General features: G+C 36.9%; 1 protein-coding gene across 1 annotated transcript in view; it reads left to right on the top strand.

Moving 5' to 3' along the window:
- The window catches only part of efnb3b (ephrin-B3b), a 74,223-nt gene that overhangs the window by 43,605 nt on the left and 7,807 nt on the right, over positions 1-22,811 (top strand). The window contains exons 3-4 of the mRNA XM_016285640.1: positions 19,534-19,626; positions 21,258-21,326. Of these exons, the coding sequence (XP_016141126.1) occupies positions 19,534-19,626; positions 21,258-21,326 (162 nt within the window). The remainder of the gene's footprint in view (positions 1-19,533; positions 19,627-21,257; positions 21,327-22,811) is intronic.

Below are 22,811 nucleotides of genomic sequence, written 5' to 3'. Positions count from 1 at the left end.
ATTTTTATTTAAAATTGTTTTAGTAATTGTTTGTACTTTTGTCATTTTATTTCTATTTTTAGCTTTAATTTATATTGATTTCAGTTTTAGTTTGACTAATACTTTAGTGCTTAAACATTTTATTTCAGTTAGTTTTTTATCTAATATTTATATTTTATTTTATTTCAATTAATGAAAAATTTGAATAATTGTAATTTTATTCGTTGTAGTTAACAATAATACTGCATATGAGTTACCACCCGATTATTATTGTTGTTGTTTTTAATGAGCAGCATTGAATGTTTATTTTTAGTGGGGTTTATTTTATATTTTATATTATATTTTATTATATATTTTTAAACAAAATTGTATAGTATTTTATTATCAGTTATTTACTGGTTATTGGCAGTGAACATGAAATGTTATCAGTCAGAATTTTAATAACCATGCAACTAATGCATAAACAAATGATTTACCATTGACAAAGCTGTCAAAGCTAAAATTTGGAGAATTTTGACTTTAGAGTGAAAATAGCACACAATAGCATTATAGACTAGTTTTAAGGTGCTTTTTGTCATTTGACAGCCCTGGGTCACCATGTACTTTTTGTTGTAAAGCATCTTCTTTTGTGTTAAAGAAAGTAAGTTTGGAATGACATGAGGATGAGTACATGATGACACAATTTTCATTTTGGCTTAGCTATTCCATTAAAGCATGATTTTCCTTGCTTTGCAGTCATTCCTGTATCTATCTTACAGCAGAGTTGCTCGTAAACACACACACACACACACACACACACACACACACACACACACTTTGCTGTCAGTCAGCGTGAGGGATTTGGGGTACCTGACAGTGGAGCTGCTCTGGGCTTCTTATCGCTGTGGCATTGCTGTGACAGTGGACACAGACAGATGGCTAACTGTCACTCAAACTGAGAGAAGAGAATTCAAGAGGAAAAGAGGATGAAAGCGTGAGGGAGAGAGGAAGAAAGAACAAGAAGGACAGACGGGTTTTACCAGGGTTTACCGTGTTTCTCAGCAGCTCAGACACACACGCAGATGCCAAGAATATCTGTACGGTTATTTTACGACTCTGTGAATCATCATCCTTGTGCGCGTACGTGTGATGTGCTGAGTGTTTCATGGTGCCGTGTTGTTTTGATCTGCATTAATTGCTTCTTTTATGGTGACTGTTTTAAGATTTGAGTGAACAGAGCAACACAAGAAGGACAGAAATAGAAGGTGGGAAAAAGAAGAAAACAGAAAGAAGAGGCGGTCGAAGAGCAAAGGGAGAAAGGGATTCAGAGAGATCTATATTTGATGAATATTTGAACGTTTTAAAGCCTCCAGACCGAAGTTTTCCCTTCTTACTGAGACAGTAGCTAACCACAAACACCAGGGAGAAGAGAAAGGTAAATGAGAGAGAGAGAGAGAGAGAGATTTTTACACTTAAATTCCCAGCAGCCTGTGTCTTCTGCCAGCTCAAGTTGTTTTTATGGCTCTTGTGATCCGATTGGATCTGAAGAAATTCATTTCGCGGCTTTAGCCAATCAGAACATTTTGGTGCAGACTGATGAGCACAACCATTCCCTGAGTGATGACAGCGATTAGAATAACAATGGCAGTAAGGATTCGAGGAACATCAAGGAAACACACACACATATAGAGATGAACATGTGAGTGACCCTAACAGAATGACTGATCAAAGTTTGTGAGTCTTTTAGGAGTCATTTGCTTGTGAATGGGACTATGCTGGTTGTGGTGTTTTGGATTCATCAGAAAGAACTGGTTCATAAGAGTCAGTTGTTTGTGAATTCGATTACCCTTGTTACTTTGAATACTTTTGATTCACTAAAAGAACTTGTTCATAAGAGTCATTTATTTGTGCATCAGATTACTACTGTACCCTTTAACGTCAAGATTTTTAAGCCATTACTTAATGAGACACAGATTTCCATCTTATCGCATATCATTCAGACTGCAAACTCAGGTAAAATATGACTTCTTTATTTGCTTGTGAATGGGACTATGCTGGTTGTGGTGTTTTGGATTCATCAGAAAGAACTGGTTCATAAGAGTCAGTTGTTTGTGAATTCGATTACCCTTGTTACTTTGAATGCTTTTGATTCACTAAAAGAACTTGTTCATAAGAGTCATTTATTTTTGCATCAGATTACTACTGCACCCTTTTTACGTAAAGATTTTTAAGCCATTACTTAATGAGACACAGATTTCCATCTTATCGCATATCATTCAGACTGCAAACTCAGGTAAAATATGACTTCTTTTACTCATGGGCTGTAGATTCAGCAGCGGGGTGCAATGCCATTGAAAAGCAGTGCAGAAGACACTGACAGAGTAATCTTGGGACTTGAACAATGTTTATCAGTATCGCTCAAATGAAGATCGTGACTAATCAGAAAATCGAGGTTTTTGCCCAGCTCTAGCACATTCTGTGGAACAGAAGGGAATAATTTGGGTCTAAAGAGTCTGTGGAGACTGGAGTGAGTAAGTGAATGTGACAGGTCTCCTCACCAATTTAGGTCAAGAATCAGAACAGCACTGTTTATGTGTCTGTGTCTACAGGTTTGGCTGTACTTGTCAGGGGCACATTTTTGAAAAGACCCTAACAAATATAGTACAACATGACCAAAACCAACTTGTGAGGACACTTGAAGTCGTCTTAAAGGGATAGTTTAACTAAAAATAAAAATTCTGTCATAATTTACTTACTGTCATGTCCTTCCAAACCTGATTTACTTTCCTCTGTGGAACAAAAACAATAGGATTCCATTAGTTAACATGAACTAACAATGAAAAATATGCAACTCAGGTAAAATATGACTTCTTTTACTCATGGGCTGTAGATTCAGCAGCGGGGTGCAATGCCATTGAAAAGCAGTGCAGAAGACACTGACAGAGTAATCTTGGGACTTGAACAATGTTTATCAGTATCGCTCAAATGAAGATCGTGACTAATCAGAAAATCGAGGTTTTTGCCCAGCTCTAGCACATTCTGTGGAACAGAAGGGAATAATTTGGGTCTAAAGAGTCTGTGGAGACTGGAGTGAGTAAGTGAATGTGACAGGTCGCCTCACCAATTTAGGTCAAGAATCAGAACAGCACTGTTTATGTGTCTGTGTCTACAGGTTTGGCTGTGCTTGTCAGGGGCAAATTTTTGAAAAGATCCTAACAAATATAGTACAACATGACCAAAACCAACTTGTGAGGACACTTGAAGTCGTCTTAAAGGGATAGTTTAACTAAAAAAAAAAAATCTGTCATAATTTACTTACTGTCATGTCCTTCCAAACCTGATTTACTTTCCTCTGTGGAACAAAAACAATAGGATTCCATTAGTTAACATGAACTAACAATGAAAAATATGTCCTAAAGCATTTATTAACCTAAGTTAAGCTTCATTTCAACAATTACTAATGCACTATTAAAATCTATTAAAAGTTAAAAAAAAAGAAAAGTTGATCAAATAAATCTGGCTCTAATCTACCATTTTTCTTGTTAAATATCCTGGAAATCTGACACATTATGGAAGTAAGTGGGTTTTAAATACTTGATTCCATTATCACGTACTTCAGTACTTTGAGGAGGCTGATTTGTGAGTCTGTTTGATTGATGCAATGAAAAGAACCTAGTCATAATAGTAATTTTTTTGTAAATCAGACTAGACTGATTGTGCTGCATTTTTGTATGTTTTGTGGGTGAATAAGAGTTCTTATTCCCAAATTTATTTTCTTAATTCTCAATCCTAACTCGCACTCAGTCCCCTCTGTTGGACGCATTAATCTCACCGTTCATTTGGCTCGTTCCTCCCTGCTCTCGTTTGTTGTTCCATCTCCTTCCAGATCTTCATCCACTCATCTGTCCCTCAGATAAATCTTTTAATCTTAGTTTATTTATTTTCTTTTAAGCTAGTGTATCTTACCAGCACAAAGTAGTTTCTTCCCCTTATCTGACCTCTTCTGTCGTCTTTCTTTCTTCCTACCCCGTTTTGGCCCCCATTTTTCTTTTTGGCAGTTTTCTCGTTCTGCCGTTCTCAGTGCCAAAGCCATAATTCACCACGCGCACTGGCTGGTGTGCCAAGATTTTAATAAACGTTAAAAATGCAAAGCCACACTGGCATTTTTGAGTGTGTATGTACAACGCTCATCCACAGTGCATAGGAGCATTTCAGCAAAGCTCACAACCTCACTGATAGTAGGTTCAGAGTTCTCTAGTAGCATTACACTGAGAGCGAGTGATGATCATGATTATGATCATCACTCTCTACACTGTAAGTACATGAAGTTGCTCCTTTTTTTTTTTGCATTGTCTGATCCACTTTTATCTTATTTAGCCAAAAACCAACAGTTTACTTTTTAGATGATGTTTAGATGTGGGTTTATCTGATACTGGCTATAACCAAGCAAAGCGAAATACATAGGTGTGCTCATTGATATTTTATTTGCTTGATATTAAGATTCTCAGACAAAACTCTGTACTTTTGAAAGGTTCAGTGTCATAAACCTTGCAAGCTTATCAAATCCAGCAACTAGTTCTTTCTCAGAAGTGCTCATTATAGCAGGATTTGTGTAATATAAACCTGTGCATGCCGACTCCCGGAAATTGCGTTAATGCAGCCAATCAGATTGTAGGTTTCCAGCTGGAGAACTTTTTTGTGATGAACTTTTTTCTGCCTACTTTTTTGTGCAACATGCAGTACATCAGAACCAAGATTTGAACAGAATGGACAAAAACCCTACCCCCACCACCCACCCCCCCACCCCCCAAAACCGCAAAATATCATCTTTTTTGTTCTTCAGAATAAAGTCTTACATTAAATCATCCATTTTTTTTGTTGGCCACAAACGACCAGAAAGAGACTTGTAAGTTTGGGAGATTGCAAACATGATGTTCCTGTGGGACAGATAAAAACCTGAGTACCCTGACTTCCCAAAAATGCCGCTTGCCAGTTTGAGAAAGCTCTTGCCACTTTATGCGTAATATGCATCTGTCTGTGAATCCGGTCGTACCGTCTGAGGCCGGGACTATTCCTGTTATAATCAACAAATCTGTGAAGCTTGAAGCAGAATGCTGAAAATAGAATAGGACAGAACCCTACCATCACCACAGCCAGGGCAGATTAAATCAGCCGTCGTTTAAAGACGAGACATTTCCACGGTACGTTCTGTGCTATGGGTTAACATGCTCTTCTACTGACTAATGAGCTCTTTTGAGTGCTAATATTCCGTCCATATATTTACAGCTGTGCGAACGAGTTTATTAATATGGAGTAGAAGATGCATGTCTCAGCTGGGTTTATGCCACCGCACCTTCTGCTCAGTGTGTGAAGCCTGTTCCTCCCCTCTGAAACCAGAATTGTAATGCATGCAATTAAGGAGTCTAATTAGGGTAATTAATTCTGTGGGAGAGAGGAACCCAACACTCTTCCATTCACGGTTATAGATCTGACTTAATCCCTGTGCCCTACACTCCAAACACAAAGCTGTCTCAGATAATGGGGGCCAGGGACTCTGTGCGTGTGTGTGTGTGTCACTGTGTGTGTGTGTTCACTGATTCACTGTCTTCTCTCAAGCTAACAGAATGCTCTCAAACTCGAAGGCACTAGAAACTCCTCAGGCATGGAAAACGAAGGAAATAGAGAAAGGTATGATTTAGAACATTGCGAATGACTCTTTTTGATGATTCATTTGAATCGATTCACAAAGCAATTGGAAAGGAGAACTCTGAGTAGAACAGTGACGTGTTGAGAATCCAGTACCACACTTTATTAGAGCAGGTTTGGAATTTTATTTAGCCAAATTTCACTTAACCAAAGGTCTGAAATAGAGTGAACAGCAAAAATATGTAGATTAAATACCTTAATCAAAGTATAATTTTATCAAAAAACATTGTGTTAAAAGCAACATTTAACCAAATAGACTTCTTAGAACTCTATTTATTTATAATTTATTTACTGAAAGATTAATTTGAATGGACAGATTTTGTTCAAACAAATCTAACTTTGCAATATTAAGTTTGAATATTTTTATAACAGTTATGTCTATGTGTGTGAGAGAGAGATTTTAGATCAAATGTGGATCCTCAGAGTGAAATAAACTAATTGGTGAATACATTTTTTGAACCAGTCCCAAATAAACCAATTTGCCAAAATGAATTTTAAGTCAGAATATTGCTGTATCGATTAGGACTGTGTGTTTTTAGATGTTGTAAATATGTACATAATACATAAGTACAAAAACATAAGTACATTTTGAAATGTTGTGGTTGTGTGTTTGTACTGTATGTCCACAGTGGGAAATAAGTGAATATTATGATTGATTCATTAAAATGAATTGGACGGAATGTTACATTTACATTTTTTTTGTTGTTTTTTTTCTGTGTGAGGAATTGTAGCGTTTGTATGAACCAAATAATTCAAATTAATTAGACTTCCCATACAATTTTTTAATGTGGGTTTTCATAATGTGTTTCAGAAAACTATTCAGTCATAGTTCGAAGAAAAGGCAGTGTGTTTGTGTAGGAAACCTGAAACCGTATTAATCTTTTTTTAAAATGCTGTCTTTCTCTCGTTATAGATTTCTCTCTTTTTGCGCACACACACACACACACACACACACACACACACACACACACACACACACACACACACACACATACACACAAACACTTAAATATGCTTATACATCCTGTCATTATAGCAAAACCAGCATACTCCTGTTCACACAATGTGGCTTTAGATAAGCTTGAATAACTTATTTAGTTGCTTTACTTAAACACAGACCAACACTGCTTTTCTCTTTCTGTCGTTCTTTCTCTCACGCACTCAAACACATCCAAAAGATCTTCCCCTCCCAGCCGCCCAAACCCTCATTCTTCTATTCCTGCCCCAGTCTGTGAATCCACAGAGGACAAACAGACAACAGAAAGTATGTCACATTCAGCAAATCAAACCGCACAAGCAAGCCTTAATCAAACATATTTCCTGTCACAGTAGAAACACACACACACACACATATTTGCACACAAATCTTAGTTATCGCTTACATTCTCTTTCCCACAATCCATCATCTCTATTTCGACTGATTCTTTCTGTCCATCTCCCTCTTTTTCATTTGCTCTCAATCTCTCTCCCTAGACCCCTAAGCAGGCACAGATGTCAGGATGCATTATTTCAACTGGCTACCTCCCATGTTTCTTCTATTTCTCCTCCTTTCTCTCTGTGTTCGTTCTCTTTTCCCCTCCATCCTGTGCCCTCATGTTGATGGTGATGTCGGATATACAAATGATAAAAGAAGAGCTAAAAGCTCGACAGAATCTCTCACAGAAGGTGAACATTTTGTCCCTAGTTGGTCTCTCAGTCTGTCTCGCTCTCTTTCCACACACACACACACACACACACACACACACATACATACATGGCCAGTGAATTATGGTTGGCTCTAGAATCTGTCCAGCCCTAAAGTACTCCAGATTTTTAACTGTATGTGTGTGTATGTGCGGTTCTGGCTGTTCTGTCAAACAGAAAGGCCAAAGTGGATTCAGGTTTTTTTTTTTTCCCTGTGTGTGTTCGGAGTCATTATCTTGTGTTTGGCTTCTAGGCACGTGCACACACACACACACTGCTGTACTCGCTGCTTTGCTCGTTTGCCAGTGATCTGCTTGCTTTCATTAGAACCTGTAATTAAAACGACAGTGAAATGTGATTACAGTCTTTAAGATGTTCGACAGTGTGCGCGATGGTGCATACTGTGCAATGGTAGAAATGTGTCAGGTGGTAGAGATCCCGCAGTACTGATTTCTGAGGTTGAATACTGTTTTTGAATACACATGTGATATTTCAGATTTTCTTTTTTAATAAATCTGCATAAATGTCAACAATTCTGTGTTTTTCTGTCAATATGGGGTGCTGTGTGTACATTAATGAGGAAAAAAAATTAACTTAAATGATTTTAGCAAATGGCTGCAATATAACAAAGAGTGAAAAATTTAAGGGGGTCTGAATACTTTCCGTACCCACTGTATATGTGAATATGTACATTCAAAGATTGGGTTCAGTAAGAAAGTAATATTTCTGTTCTACAAGGAAACATTAAATTGATAAGAAGTGACAGTAAAAACATTTATAATGGTACAAAAAAATCTGTTTCAAATAACTGCTGTTCTTTTTAATTTTCTGTTCATCGAAGAATGCTGAAAAGAATTGTCATGGTTTCCACAAAAATATTATACAGCACAACTGTTCTCAACATTGATAATAGTAAGAAATGTTTCTTGAGCACAAACTCAGCATATTAGAATAATTTCTGAAGGATCATGTGGATTAATGACTGCTGGAAATTCAGCTTTGTCGTCACAGGAATAAATTACATTTTAAAATCTTTTAAAAAATATCTAAAAAATCATACCAACCTCAAGACATGTATGCCGTTTTACAATCTTGATTCGTCCAATCATGTTTTGTTTATTATTTATTGTTAATCTTTTGTTTTTAACTTTTTGATGATCGTTTTAGGGTTTTTGCGCTGTTATGAATAATCTTATTCATTTGTGTCCATGAAGTTCTAAAAAAAAATCTTTTAGAAAATTCTGTGGATTATTAAAAATCTGTCTTATTCTACTAAACATTTTTGTGTGGATTTTTCAGCAATTATTTATCATTATATACCATAATGGTGATATGAAATTATGCATACCATGATCTTCACTGAAACCACTTTAGCTGTCGCCCCGTGTGCCCGTGTGTTTGCCGTTTGGCTTTGATATGACCCAGAAACGATCAGTCCACCAGAATTTTCAGCCACACTCTCCGCTCTGTTACTCCTCTCCTGTTTTTTCAGTCTCATACTTGCCAGCATCTTTCTTTATATAGCAACCCCCTCCTTCCCTCTTTCTCCATCTCTTTATCTCTCTTTCATTCTCCCTCTCGCTTTCTTTCACTGAATGCCATCTCCTTCCTCCCTTCAGACCATTGACCCACTTCCCTCTTTTCTTGCTCCTTCTCTCCCTCCACGCTTTTGTCCTTCACCTCAACAACTTCATCGTCTCCGCTCTTGAAGTGAAAGTTGTCCGGAGGGCAAACAAATGTGTTTCGTGTGGCTATCGGTTCACTTAGCAAGTTGTTGAGCGTGTGGTGCAGCAGGTCAAGTTGGAGTGTAAGAACAGCCAAATTGATTAGGAAAAATGGAGAGAGAAACTGATAGATAACGTAGGCAAGAGTTTTGATAGATAGATAGATATTACAGATACAGATACAAGTGTTGAGCATCAAATGCATTGATCTCCTCCAGGCCTCTCTCAGTCTTTCTTTCTCTTGTCTTTCTACAATTAAAATTCATTGGATGTTTAGACTCATGCAGACATGACTCATCCGGTTTGAATTGAACCCACACAGTTTAAGCAGATATTTCCAGATTCCTTTTGCAGTGCACAAGGCATAGATCCACACGCACGCTCTCCGCTGAGGTCTGCACTCAAATACCATTGCCCACAGACATGACCCACTTAGGTTGAATGTCCTTCCTCCTTTCTAACCCACATCCTCACTGTCAGCCCACCACTCTTCCGAGGTTACGAAAGATCCATGCCTGAACGCTGATGACGTTCTTTCTGTAACCCCACATAACCTAGGAGTCCTGCAGAGATATCCCATCATGCCTTGCTGTACTCTTGTATTTTGAAATGGAGTGTTGCTTTCTAGAATGCTGCCGTCGGGATAGGCCTGTTGTTAGCAATTAAGCCAGTGTGGTTTTATAATGCATTATGATATTCTTTATTCTTTATTGAAGAAGAATTCATTATCCTGTATGCAAGTCTTGCAAATAATGCACATTGTAATACAGTACATATTTTTATAAATACTTATATATATATAAAATCTAAATATAACATGTAATTATCAAATTACATAAATTAGATTTTTTATATTTTTATTTATATATATACACTATATATACACACATTTATTTTTTAAATCATTTTTTATATATTTTAAAAAATATATTTGATAATATATTTATCCTCCTGAGACCCTGCATCCTCATATGAGGACCCCGGAACTAAAAGCATGTTTATTATGCATTTTGGGAGACACAACAAATGAATAGGGAAAGAAAATATATTTCAATATTCCTATGAAATATCATATATTATTATGAAAATCTTGTCAATTATTATTCCCATTATTACACTTCTTTTTTCATTACTTGTTGCCCCAAAAACACATTAATATGCAAATTAGATTTAGTGATACATTATATATAATGAGAAAACCTGTTTATGGCCATTTTACACACATTTTACACACATTTTGCATGAAGAAAAATGGTATATCAAATCATTCTGTTATAACTAGGGATGCACCGATACCACTTTTTCCAGTACTCGCCCTATACCGATACTTTTATTTTTGGTACTTGCCGATACCAATATAAAAGTCCATCCATCCATCCAAAATATTCCATCCATCCATCCATCCATTAAAATGTGTCATCCATTTATCCATCCATTAAAATTAGGGATGCACCGATACCACTTTTTCCAGTACTCGCCCGATACTGATACTTTTATTTTTGGTACTTGCCGATACCAATATAAATTTTTTAAATATTGGGTACAAAAACCAAAAGAGTATGTATAATGTTTATACATTTATGACATTTATCAAATAGATATAGTCAAAAAAAATTATTCAGACACCTTCAACATTTCTCACATTATCACAGTTTATTCGCTATAGTTTAGAACATGGTAATAAAATATGGCAAAAACTCTGAGTTTAACTGTGTCAGAACAAATTCAGCTTGATAATGTTAGATAACTTTGATAGAAAGGTATGTAATGGATTACAATCAACCAAAAATTAGACAGCTGTTAGTATGACAGTATTTACACAACTATCAATACTTAGTCGGGCAACCTTTAGCCTTAATGACAGCCTGTAGTCTCCTGAGTCCTGGGCATGCTGTCATCCAGCTTTATGCAAACCTGAACTTAAATTTTTTTTCCCAGACTCGGTCTGAATAATTTTTGGTCCCATATTTGTATCAGTTTAATGCCCCTATAAATGGTCTTATTTTTACGATTTAGTTTTAATCCAAATGATGCGTGTGCTAAGTGAGTGAACATCAAAGATCACACAACAGAAGTGCGCGCTCTCTCTCTCCCTCTCCCTCCCTCCCTCCCTCCCTACCTTTAAGTAACTTGTGCATTGTTTTACTTACTTGTTTTTGACACATCCGACCGAACTACAAGCTTTCCAGTGATGTCTGTGAGAAAGGCATATTCACTCGACAAGCTCACGCATCTGCGCCGCCGCGCGCACAATCCACTCAGCGTGCTTTGCTTATCAGCTCGCGCACATCAGCTATACAGGCGTTAATACTGAATGTTTAACATTATATTCATTGCATACATATACTTTGTAGACATCCTTCATCTCTAATAACTCCATTCTGCTGTCTGTTGTTCTGTTGTCGGTGTTTCTTTGTCTGAATATGGCACTTATCGCATTCTGTGTGGTATCGGCGTTTGGTATCGGGGCATTTTAACGAGTACGAGTACAAGAGATCAGTATCGGGCCTGATACTGATATCGGTATCGGTGGATCCCTAGTTATAACATAGTTTAGAATTATCTTCATACAAAGTTTGGTAAAACAAAATCCTGAAAACTAAAAATGTATTGGTGATTTTAAAAAAATCAATTGTTTTTACCTATGCATGTTCATTCATGTCTTTTTTTTTTTTTTTTTTTTAAAGAAATTGAGTCCCGATGTTCTCTACCAAGGACATAGCAAACTTATGAATGAAATATCATTTTAAAAAAAAAATTTTAATGCTACTTTTTTCCTAAAATGTTTTGCCGGGTCTTAAGAGGTTAAATGTATGTTTACATTTGTTTTCTATTTATTTAAAAGAAGACCGGGAATAGGATCAAGGCTCAATGTGTGTGTCTGCACTTAACCATTGCATCATGGCTCTTTTGCACCAAGCATATTCCATCAGCTTGTTGAATTTAATCTGTTTTGTATTTTATGTAATATATTTAGAGGCTTTATAAGCCTTGATGGTGTTGATATTCAGTAGATCCCACAGCTGATTTACTGTCCAGCAGATTTTACAGTTTGAATAGGATTAGAGCTGTCTGATCTCATTACATGAGCCAGCGAATGCTTTATTTGTTTACACGCTTATTTATAGACTCATTTAAACTCAGAGCAACCTTATCTGGAGAAAAGGATGAGGGATTTTTCAGATCTGTCTCTCTTTCTCTGTGACCTCTGCCCTCGTAAGCTGCTTTCTTCTCTTGGACACTTGCTCTGCTGGAGTTTTTATTTGTGTTGTGTGTTTACTCATACAGGCTGATGGGCTGGCATCTGGAGCAGTATTAGAGATGGAATGGTTATGAGGTCAGACAGGCTAAACTCTCTCTAGTGGTTCACGAGGCTGCCTGGCAGGCCTCCAGTACCAGCCTTCTCTTAGTACTCAACCACTGGAGCCTTTAACCTCGTACTCGCTCTAACACTCCAACATCCATTTACAGCATGAAAATGTATGCGCTGGCAGTGCGTGTGGTGTCATGCATGCTTTGGATTCAGCTTTGTGATGGTAACAGTGTGTTTTCGTGTGTGTATATAAGAGGAAGTATATGTGCTCCTTGCGTGTCTGTGGTCGGGTCCCCCTGAAGAAGCTGGCAGCGCTGTGCCGCTCCAGGGGGCGATCAAGAGAGGGAGAGAGGAATGACCATAATCGGTCTGGATGGGTAGAAACGTGAATAACTGGCCTCAAGTGAAAATGTCATTGAGCATATAGGAAAGATCATGCAGGGCTGTAGCTAATGGGGTCAAAGATGGGAATGACTCTAGGGGTCCACAGGTTCAGAGGGGCCCACAACAATGTAATTAATGCATTTTACGGGAGAATATGACAAATATTGCAGGTTCGATACAAGTCAAGTCATTAATACTTTCAATAGTATAGACCAATTTTGGAGTAGATGTCACAGTTACGTCGCTTGCAGCTGCGCATGCATTGTGAAATCCATGAAATACAGTAAATGAAAAAAATTATTGTTGTGCCTTTGGATGTCAGAAGCGGAATGCAAATAATCTTTATAGAATACTGTCATGAAAGACACCATTTGAAGCTAAACACAAACATTTAAATGAACAGACTGTGGATGAAACCTGCTATGATTACCCTACTTATAAAGCATACGTTTGATTTAAACAATAGGTCTACATAATATTCACATATGCAGTTCATAGGGGACATATTGTATTAGCCCTACAGTTACAGCATGATATATTATTTAAACCTAAAACATTTTCATAACATTTACCTATTTAAAATTTTAAACAACTGTTTTCTGTTTTAATATATTTAAAAATGCTATTTACTCCAGTCTTCAGTGTCACATGATCCTTCAAAAATTATACTTGCATGCTGATTTGCTGCTCAAGAAATATTTATTAGTACTATCACGTTGAAAACAGTTGTTACTTAATATTTTTGTGGAAACTGAAACAGTTCTCCAGATTTCTTTGATGAATAGAAAAAAAAAGAAAAATTGATTTTTTTAAATGATGAAAAAGTCTTTACTGTTGCATTTTATAAACATTTAATGTGTCCTTGTTGTATAAAAGTATTAATTTCTTTCTTTCAACAAAAACAAATCTTACTTACCCCAACTTATAAACAATAGTGTATAATGCTTTTAAAATGGCAATTATTTTTTGTAGTACTTGTGCTACAAATGCTGTCGATTAAGCTTAACATTTATTGAACCAGCAATATTACCTAAAAAATACTTCATTCGTAAACTATGTGAAGTGTTTAATCCGTTTGATCCGTGGTCTCCTGAGAGAAATACTGTTAAATATTCCATTTTGTAATTCAGTTTAGGTGGGATCAGAAAGTGTATTGTCCTTACATTTTGTTTTAAAACAAAAAGGAGGCCCAGCTCAATATACAGTCAGGAGTTCCCAGAGTTCCTAGCTACAGCCCTGTCTTTATGTGTGTGAGGGGAGCAGATTATATACATTCTCATATGTCATTTATGTTTTAAACATGTTTGCTTTTGACAACTGTATTCTAGTGTTACTGTGTGCGTGTGATCATCTGGGACATTATGAGCTGCAATTATGCACCATTGCCAAGACTGTCAGTGTGATATACTCGAACCTACCTCAAGAGGCTCCTTAATCTGTCCTGCTCACTCAAAGACGTGCACATACACACGATCTGAAGTTAGCCTGTAGGCTTTCAAATGTGCTTCTTTATCATAAACTCACACAGGGCCATTTAGAATGAAATTGCGGTCTTGTCTAACACGTCAGGGTGAACGTTGTCTACACAGCACACGTCGTCTCCGTCCTTGTGCCTCTTCTGTGGATGTCAGAAACTGATCAATCAGAACGCAGACCGCCCCGCTCATGGCGGCAGCGGCAACAATACTACAGCGAGAATAAAAGTTACGCCTTCTTTCTTTGCATGAACATTTGGGCGGCGTTATGCAAATCTTCCCACATAGGGAGGTAGATATGTGGGGGCGTGTTCAAACGAGCCGTTTTAGGTAGGTGTGGCTGACTCTTAACTTTTATAAAGAATATCTCTTTGGATTTGAGACTTTAGTCTTTGCAAATTTACAGATCTTCTTTATGCACCAAGAGCTTGTAACACTCCAAAGAGAAAGGAAAAAATGAAATTGCATCATATGACCCCTTTAAGGAAACATTAAGAGAAGTGCCATCAAAATCTGCATCCTTTTCGAAATCAGCAGCCATTTTCCCTCATAAATAGATAACGGCATAAATTGTACCTCGTAAGAACATTCTCCTGCTTTTAAAGTTAATGGAAAACATTATGATTTCATGCCGGCGGTGAGTCTTACGTGGTGTCTTTTTTTTTGGTGAATTCTTCCGTCCTTCTCTCTTTTTAGCTGTCAGCACTCTCTTAATTGCTTATGAAGGCTTCGTTAATGGTTTAAATCAACCATACGAATGTGTTGCTGCTGATTTATTGAGTCTTATTTAGTTTCAGGAAATAAGAAGTGTGTGCCAAAGGTGGGAATAGTTGGCTGAGGACAGCAGTGCAATTCTCTCCTGGTTCAGTACTGTGCTGAAGAAGAAGAAAAAACATCGTATTTCACACTCTCACACTGCATGATTTGCAGCTTAATAATTTATGTGTTTTGAGATCTGGGCACTTTTAATGAAATATTGTGGGTTATTTACAACTCATTGTCTATGAAGAGCATGTGTGGAATGTTGCCGATCACATAGAACATTAACTTTGACCTGTTCCTCAGTCTGTAACAAAGAGAAAACATGCTTTTAGTCTGTTTATATATGCATTTTGAATGGAAGCGTAGCAGGCAAATGGGCCAGAGGGTTTGAAAACAGAAATGTGAAGCTGGAATTTTCTGAAAAGGATAATTTTCCCAAACATAAAAATTGAGATTGAGTTACTGTCACTGATGTTGTTCTAAACACTGTGATTCTAATTTAAGTATTCAGGGAAAATCGTACCCTCTGCCACTCTCAAATTAGTGTGATTGGAACATTTGCATATTCAAAATCATTATATGACACATGATAACCTTTCATTGACGTCAAAGCTCATGCAAGACGTCTTGATGCACCATAGTTGACTACATGAATGTAAATGAGATTTCAAGTGTTATTTTAGAATTATTTTTACATTGTTAATATTTTGAATTAGCTTTTTTATTTTTTTTTATAAATTTGTGTTGTTGTTTTTTTATATATTTCTAAAAAGCATAATCTCTATTTATTTATTTATTTATTTATATATATTTATAAAATCAAATGAAGACTATTTTTAATGGTTTTAGTTAATGATAATAACACTAGATTTGCTGCAATTAACAAATACAATGTTTATATATTCCACACACACAAAACCACACACAAAACTATGAATTCAGAAGACATACACATTTATGATGCTTGTCATTTTTGGAGCTTGACAGCCACTGGTCACCATTCACTTTCACTATTTGGACTCTGCTAAACATCTACTTTTGTCTTGCACAGTTTTTTTTTTGCATTTATGTAATGACACAAGGGTGATTAAATGATGACCCAAAGATACATGTTTGTATATATACTCTGAGAATTAAAATGGTTGTCTATGGTAATTGACAGGTTATAAATATCCCACAATATTCCATTAACAGACAAAATTTGAATATTCATGATTATTTGCAGTCTGTCATGAAAATATATCTAACATGCATGCTACACAAATACATTAAATATGCACTCTATCACTGTCTGTAATTCTCATAAACACACTCACACACAAATGTGCTTCCACAATAAAAGCCATGGGATAACGCCCACACATAACACACACGTCTGACTGACTTGCGCTTTATCACCATCGTTAGTGCAACAAGAGGCATCCTAGAGCCCCTTTACATAAACACGTGCGTGGGAGATGCACACTCTCTCTCACAATCACACTCACACTCACACACAACCTCCTCGACTTCATTTGTTTGTTGTTTTGTTCACTAAATCGCTCTTCTGGCCTTTACACTTCATTCTTTTTATCAGTTCTTCTCTCTTGAATCTTTGTGACATGCAGCAGCTCCTGTCTTTACTCAAGTTTTTTTTTCTGATCCTGGAGAAATACACACACTGAGGTGAATAACATATGCATAGTGATTAAGAACAAATGACTGCAATGTTTCTTCATGACTTCTGCCCTTCGTTTCTTTCTGTTCCTGTTATATGGGACTTGGAGAATGGTGTTCCTCTGCCACTCCGTCCTCCATCTCTCCTCATCCCCCCATCACTGCTGATCATTGTCTCAATTACTCATCCTGTCCTTCCTTTATTCTTTCTCTCTCCCTCTCTATTCCTTGTGTTTCCACCAGTCTCTCATCCCATTTTTACTTCATCTCTCTCTTCCTCTTTGTTTGTCTCTCTGCCTCCCATTTATCTTTAAAGGAGAGCCGCAGCTACAGCTTTGCTACTTACAATAAACTGTATTGTTCTTGCTTGTCTTTTGTTTCTCCCCTTTTCTTTTTTTTCTGCCCCAAGACCTTTCAGTACTTCGGCTTATAGGGAAGAGCCATATTCATACTTATCATCAGACTCCCTCCCTCTCTCTCTTTCCATTCTTCCTTACACTTTTTTTTCGGCCGTCTGCTCACACATTTGGTCTTTCCATCACCTCCTATCATCTCTCTTCTCAATCACATCAGCAACAGCTTGTCAGAGACCATCAGTGTCTCCCTCTCTCCCCGTCTCTCTCTCTTTTCTTTCCATCTCACAAAGTGTCTCAGAATATCTCAGTTTTAGGGTTACAGCTAACTTTGACCTTCCTGCTCTTCCCTGTATCCTTCTCTATCTATCTATCTATCTATCTATCTATCTATCTATCTATCTATCTATCTATCTATCTATCTATCTATCTATCTATCTATCTATCTATCTATCTATCTATCTATCTATATCCATTTTTATGTATGATCTATCTATCTATCTATCTATCTATCTATCTATCTATCTATCTATCTATCTATCTATCTATCTATCTATCTATCTATCTATCTATCTATCTATCTATCTATCTATCTATCTATCTATCTATCTATCTATCTATCTATCTATCTATCTATCTATCTATCTATCTATCTATCTATCTATCTATCTATCTATCTATCTATCCATTTTTATGTTCTATCTATCTATCTATCTATCTATCCATTTTTATGTATGTTCTATCTATCTATCTATCTATCTATCTATCTATCTATCTATCTATCTATCTGTCTATCTGTATGTCTGTCTGTCTGTATTTTTTATGCCCCTGTCCGAACACACTGTTCAGTCCTTCAGTGAGGCTGAGAGCATGAGTGAGGGAGAGATGAAGGTGTGAAGGTCTCCATGGGTCATTGGTAGGAATGTTATTCTGCAGCCCAGGGGTATTTTTTTCTGAAATGCACAAAAACGTTTAAAAGGTCCATGTGAGACTGGCAGAGAGTGATAGATTTAAACTAAATGAAGGAATCAGAATCTAGAGGCTTTGAAAGACTGGATAATATATTACACAAGTGAGGTACAGCGGTTTGTCTGTCCTCCATTTCAGTTCTTTCTCTCTCTCTCATTCCACCCTCAGTAAATAAGATCTGGCACTCTCACTTACATCAAATCATTATTTCTCTCTCTTTCTTTCTGTCTCTCTCTCTCTCATTTAAGACGGCCATACCTTATTACCAAGGACAAGCTGTCCTATCCTGTCTTTGGCCCGTGCATCTGGCCCACATGTAACCAGCCGTCGGCCTCAACTCACATGCATCCCACATGATGTCCACCTGTTGCCCACTTCATATCAGGAGCGGCCATCGCTGGCCCACTTAGGTCCATGAAGCTCCCCAATATCATTATCAATATCATTGTTTTGGAGGAGTCCTGGATTAAGCAAGTTTGTGTGTGTGAGTGATGGATGCAGTTTGAAGCGTTTTAGGATGCTAAATTACCTCCTCTGGGACCGGATATTAGGCCTCATTAGAGCTGCACCATGATGCAAAGTGACATTTGTGTATGTTAATCTACATTAGATCAAGTATCTGTGCAGAATGACTGTGTGTCAGTAGGAACTATTATTGCTACGGTATCAGATCTGTCTGTGAGTCTGTTTGTGACACCATATTACACTTTTTTTGTAGCTTGCAGTATGTATGCTGTTCACAATGAGTACATTTTCTTTGTGCATAAAAACCCAGATGACAATTTGCAAAAATGTGCATTATAAAACCAAAGTACATGTGAGATACTGTATCCCACAATGCAATGCTATTAACTTGAACTTTTATGTTGATAGTGACAAATCACTGTTATTAACATCTGTCTAGACTCATTATTTGATAAGGCTGCCAAAAGTATAGACATTTTTACACAAACTTGTATTAAGAATAACATTTTGAATTAAAAATAAAAGTAAAGACATAACCCATTAATTTCCAAAGTATCAGCAGGATGACACTTGCTAAATTAAGCTTTTGAATTTTTCAGCATAAAACATTGAATGCATTGAAGATATTGAATACCGTACTTCATATTGTTTCATACTTTTTTTCAATAGTAAGCAGTATTCATCTTTTTCAGTATTCTTCTGTTTAAGTATGCTACGTATGGTTGTCTTGAAATGAGAAAAATGTACTGAGAAGCAACACTGCATAAGATATTAAGACTTAAGAATGTTTAAAACAAGATTTTTTCATGTAAAAAAAAAAAGTGAAAATAATCTGCCAGTGCAGTAAAACAAAATGACACTTGTAAAAATACCAAAATACACTCAAAATATAATAGGCCTATATGAAAAAAATAGGTTAATGTGTCATGCAGTGTTGCTTTTCAAGTATATTCATCTTTTTTATACTGGAAAACAAGTCATAAAACAGTAATTAAACCAATTAAGAAGTACTTTTTTGCATTGCTGTTGATTATTTGTTGTGTGTATGATATAATAATTAGTAAATCTCTTCTTTTCTCTCACAGCTACATCAGATGGGACGCGTCAGGGGCTGGAGAGCATGAGAGGAGGAGTTTGTGCTACACAGGGCATGAAGGTGGTGCTGAAAGTGGGACAGAGTGAGTAACACACATGCACACACACTCTTGGGAGCATATCGGCAGACAAAGCCAGAGGGTTGGTCACCTGAAACAGTTACGGATGCTGGATTAGCAGAAACTTAGGCTCAGTAAAACGTTTCTCTGAGTGGCACACATGACCACGCTCATGACCAATAGCTTTTGTTTACACGCAAACACAAACTCTGTCGGCCCCTTGTTAGTTTTCATTAAACTCAGGAAAACAGCGGTAAGTGAATCCCAACAGACTGTGGACACAAGTCCCTGAGCCGTAACAGTACACCACAAACACTCGTGACTGTTGTGCGTTTGGAGTTATTTATCAGTCATGCCTATCACACTACACTGTTGAATAAGAGAGGATTAACACAGCAAAAACGACTATGAAACATTTTGTTTTTATTTACCTGTTTTTTTTCAGCCTCCATCTTTGGCTATGAATTAGATTTTTTTCACAACATTTATTGACTTTTCTTAAAAATCCCTTTCGGTCTCTCTCACTGTAGTTGTTATCTGCTTCATGGCTGAAAGGTCATGTCTGTTTTGTTTGTCATCTAAATAAAAGCTGTTTCGGTTGGAGATATCTGATATGTGCCTCCACGCACACACAGACTGTCATGGCATTTTGACAAGTGTGACAGCTCCCCATAAGCTCAGAGATGACTGTGTGTGTGTGTGTGTGTGTGTGTGTGAAATGAAATGTCTATCTGCTGTCTAAAGTGTTTGTAACCTCAGCAGTAGCCCCTCAAAAACAACATTATGGTGTGAAACATCTTAAAGGAACCATATTCTACACTTTTTTAAAATCCCTTTCGGTCTCTCTCACTGTAGTTGTTATCTGCTTCATGGCTGAAAGGTCATGTCTGTTTTGTTTGTCATCTAAATAAAAGCTGTTTCGGTTGGAGATATCTGATATGTGCCTCCACGCACACACAGACTGTCATGGCATTTTGACAAGTGTGACAGCTCGCCATAAGCTCAGAGATGACTGTGTGTGTGTGTGTGTGTGTGTGTGTGAAATGAAATGTCTATCTGCTGTCTAAAGTGTTTGTAACCTCAGCAGTAGCCCCTCAAAAACAACATTATGGTGTGAAACATCTTAAAGGAACCATATTCTACACTTTTTCGCTTTATTCTGTTCCTTAAAGTTGCAGTTGATATTTACAGGACCTTTTGCACCCTCTGTCTGACCTTAAACTTAATTAAACAGGCTGTTTTTGCTACTGTGCCTTTAAGACTTATGCAGATGTGTTTTTTGATGATTGGTAAACATATCTGCATATTAATTAGTATCAACTTGCTGATTGAGTTTATATATCCACTACTGGTCAAAATTTTGGAATAATTAAGATTTTTAAATGTTTTTAAAAGAAGTCTTGTATGCATTTATTTGATAAAAAATGTAGCAAAAACAGTAATATTGTGAAATATTTGTAAAATTTAAAATAACTATTTACTGTTTTGATATATTTTAAAATGTAATTTATTCCTGTGATGGCAAAGTTGCATTTAAATCACAGTTCATCACTTACACGGTTGTGATACAGTAGCATATTTGTTTTTGTTATGCTGTGTGCACATTGACTGAACCATTAAAATTACTAAACGGTTTCTCAATCATGTGTCCGAAGGTCCATATGGTCTGCCAGCCAAATCTCCCAAACCTGACCCTGCGGACCGTATCAACAAACCAAATCCAGGTAAACACAGCTGCCTTTGGTATCATGAGGACATGGCTCATCCCAAACAGACACAACATTAATAAAAGAACAGAACTAACTAAAGGAACAAGGGAAGGAAGCGACAGATGGATGGAGAGAAACAGTCGTCTTGGCACTCGCGTTCTTTGATATATTCCACCCTTTTGTTTGTTCTCTCCTCTTCACATTCCCTCATTTTCCCCCTCTTTTCCTCCGTTCAGCGTCTTCTACGGAGGCCCTGGAGCCGCGAACTGGAAGCAGAATGCGGTGGGAGTAATGGTTGCATGGGGAAAGATAAAGGATGAGAGGAGGAGAGAGCCGTCGTTTTGGAGATTTATTAATGCCATTGGTTTAGCGGCTTGGGTTTAGTTGGTCCTGATAGGAAGTCACAGAAAATGGGAGGGAGAGGGGGATGATTAGTGTGGGATGATAGAATGAGAAAATTACTCAAACTCTTTGTTTGCACGGGTTTGACATTTGGGAGTGTGAGACTGGTGCCTTGTGTCCTATTCTGTTTTTTTCTTTGACATAAAGACAAAAGATTATCTATCTATCTATCTATCTATCTATCTATCTATCTATCTATCTATCTATCTATCTATCTATCTATCTATCTATCTATCTATCTATCTATCTATCTGTCTGTCTGTCTGTCTGTCTGTTCACGATACAAATCGTTGCAAAGCAGCTGTATAGTACATGTTTCTACAATATTTAGTGGTAGCTTATCAGTGGTGACTTTGTCAGTAAATGTACATATGGCAGAAATGTACGGAAAAATCAATTAAAGACGTAATCAAACAGATTATGAACACTATTATCAGCAATTATTATATGATGCAATCAAACTTATAGCAAAGTTTGGTAGTTCTGTATGTTGTTTCAGGGTTGGCATCATCTGAGGTCCTCTGAGGGGTTGGCATCATCTCTTCTCAGGTGTTCTGGATCCAGACTGAAGCTTGTGTAAATCCTAGTTATCGCGGGATGTCAATCCTGTGGCAGAAACAGAGAAACAAATAGAGACATACCGTATTGACCCGAATATAAGACGATGTTTTTTTCTTGGAAATACATCTGAAAAAACGCTTTTTTAATGGTATATCAAAAAGTGTATATTTTTTAAATGTGATTGTTGACCATGATTTTACCAGTTTTACCATACTTTTAAAACAAAAATTAAGATAGGAAAAATATGCAATATGAAAATAATTGAAGACAAAAAACAAGACTGAGAAAAAACAAGATTTGGTTATTAAAAAGCCTTTTTCCAAAAGGTACATCTGGAAAAAGGGGGGGGAGGGGTCGTCTTATAATCAGGGTCGTCTTATATTCGGGCCAATACGGTAATTAACGTAGCTGCTGTTCCAACCAAGCAAAAATGATTTGTTTAACCCAAACTAACGAATAATAATGTGCATTTGATTAGATATAACTGCAGTAAAAGATTATGACTGCAGTAAAAGATTATGAGATGCATTATTTGAA

Source organism: Sinocyclocheilus grahami, unplaced genomic scaffold (assembly GCF_001515645.1).
Source record: "Sinocyclocheilus grahami isolate Dianchi unplaced genomic scaffold, SAMN03320097.WGS_v1.1 scaffold200.1, whole genome shotgun sequence".
Lineage (NCBI taxonomy): Eukaryota > Metazoa > Chordata > Actinopteri > Cypriniformes > Cyprinidae > Sinocyclocheilus > Sinocyclocheilus grahami.
Note: the sequence above shows the minus strand (reverse complement) of the source record. Positions and strands in the feature narration are given on the sequence as shown.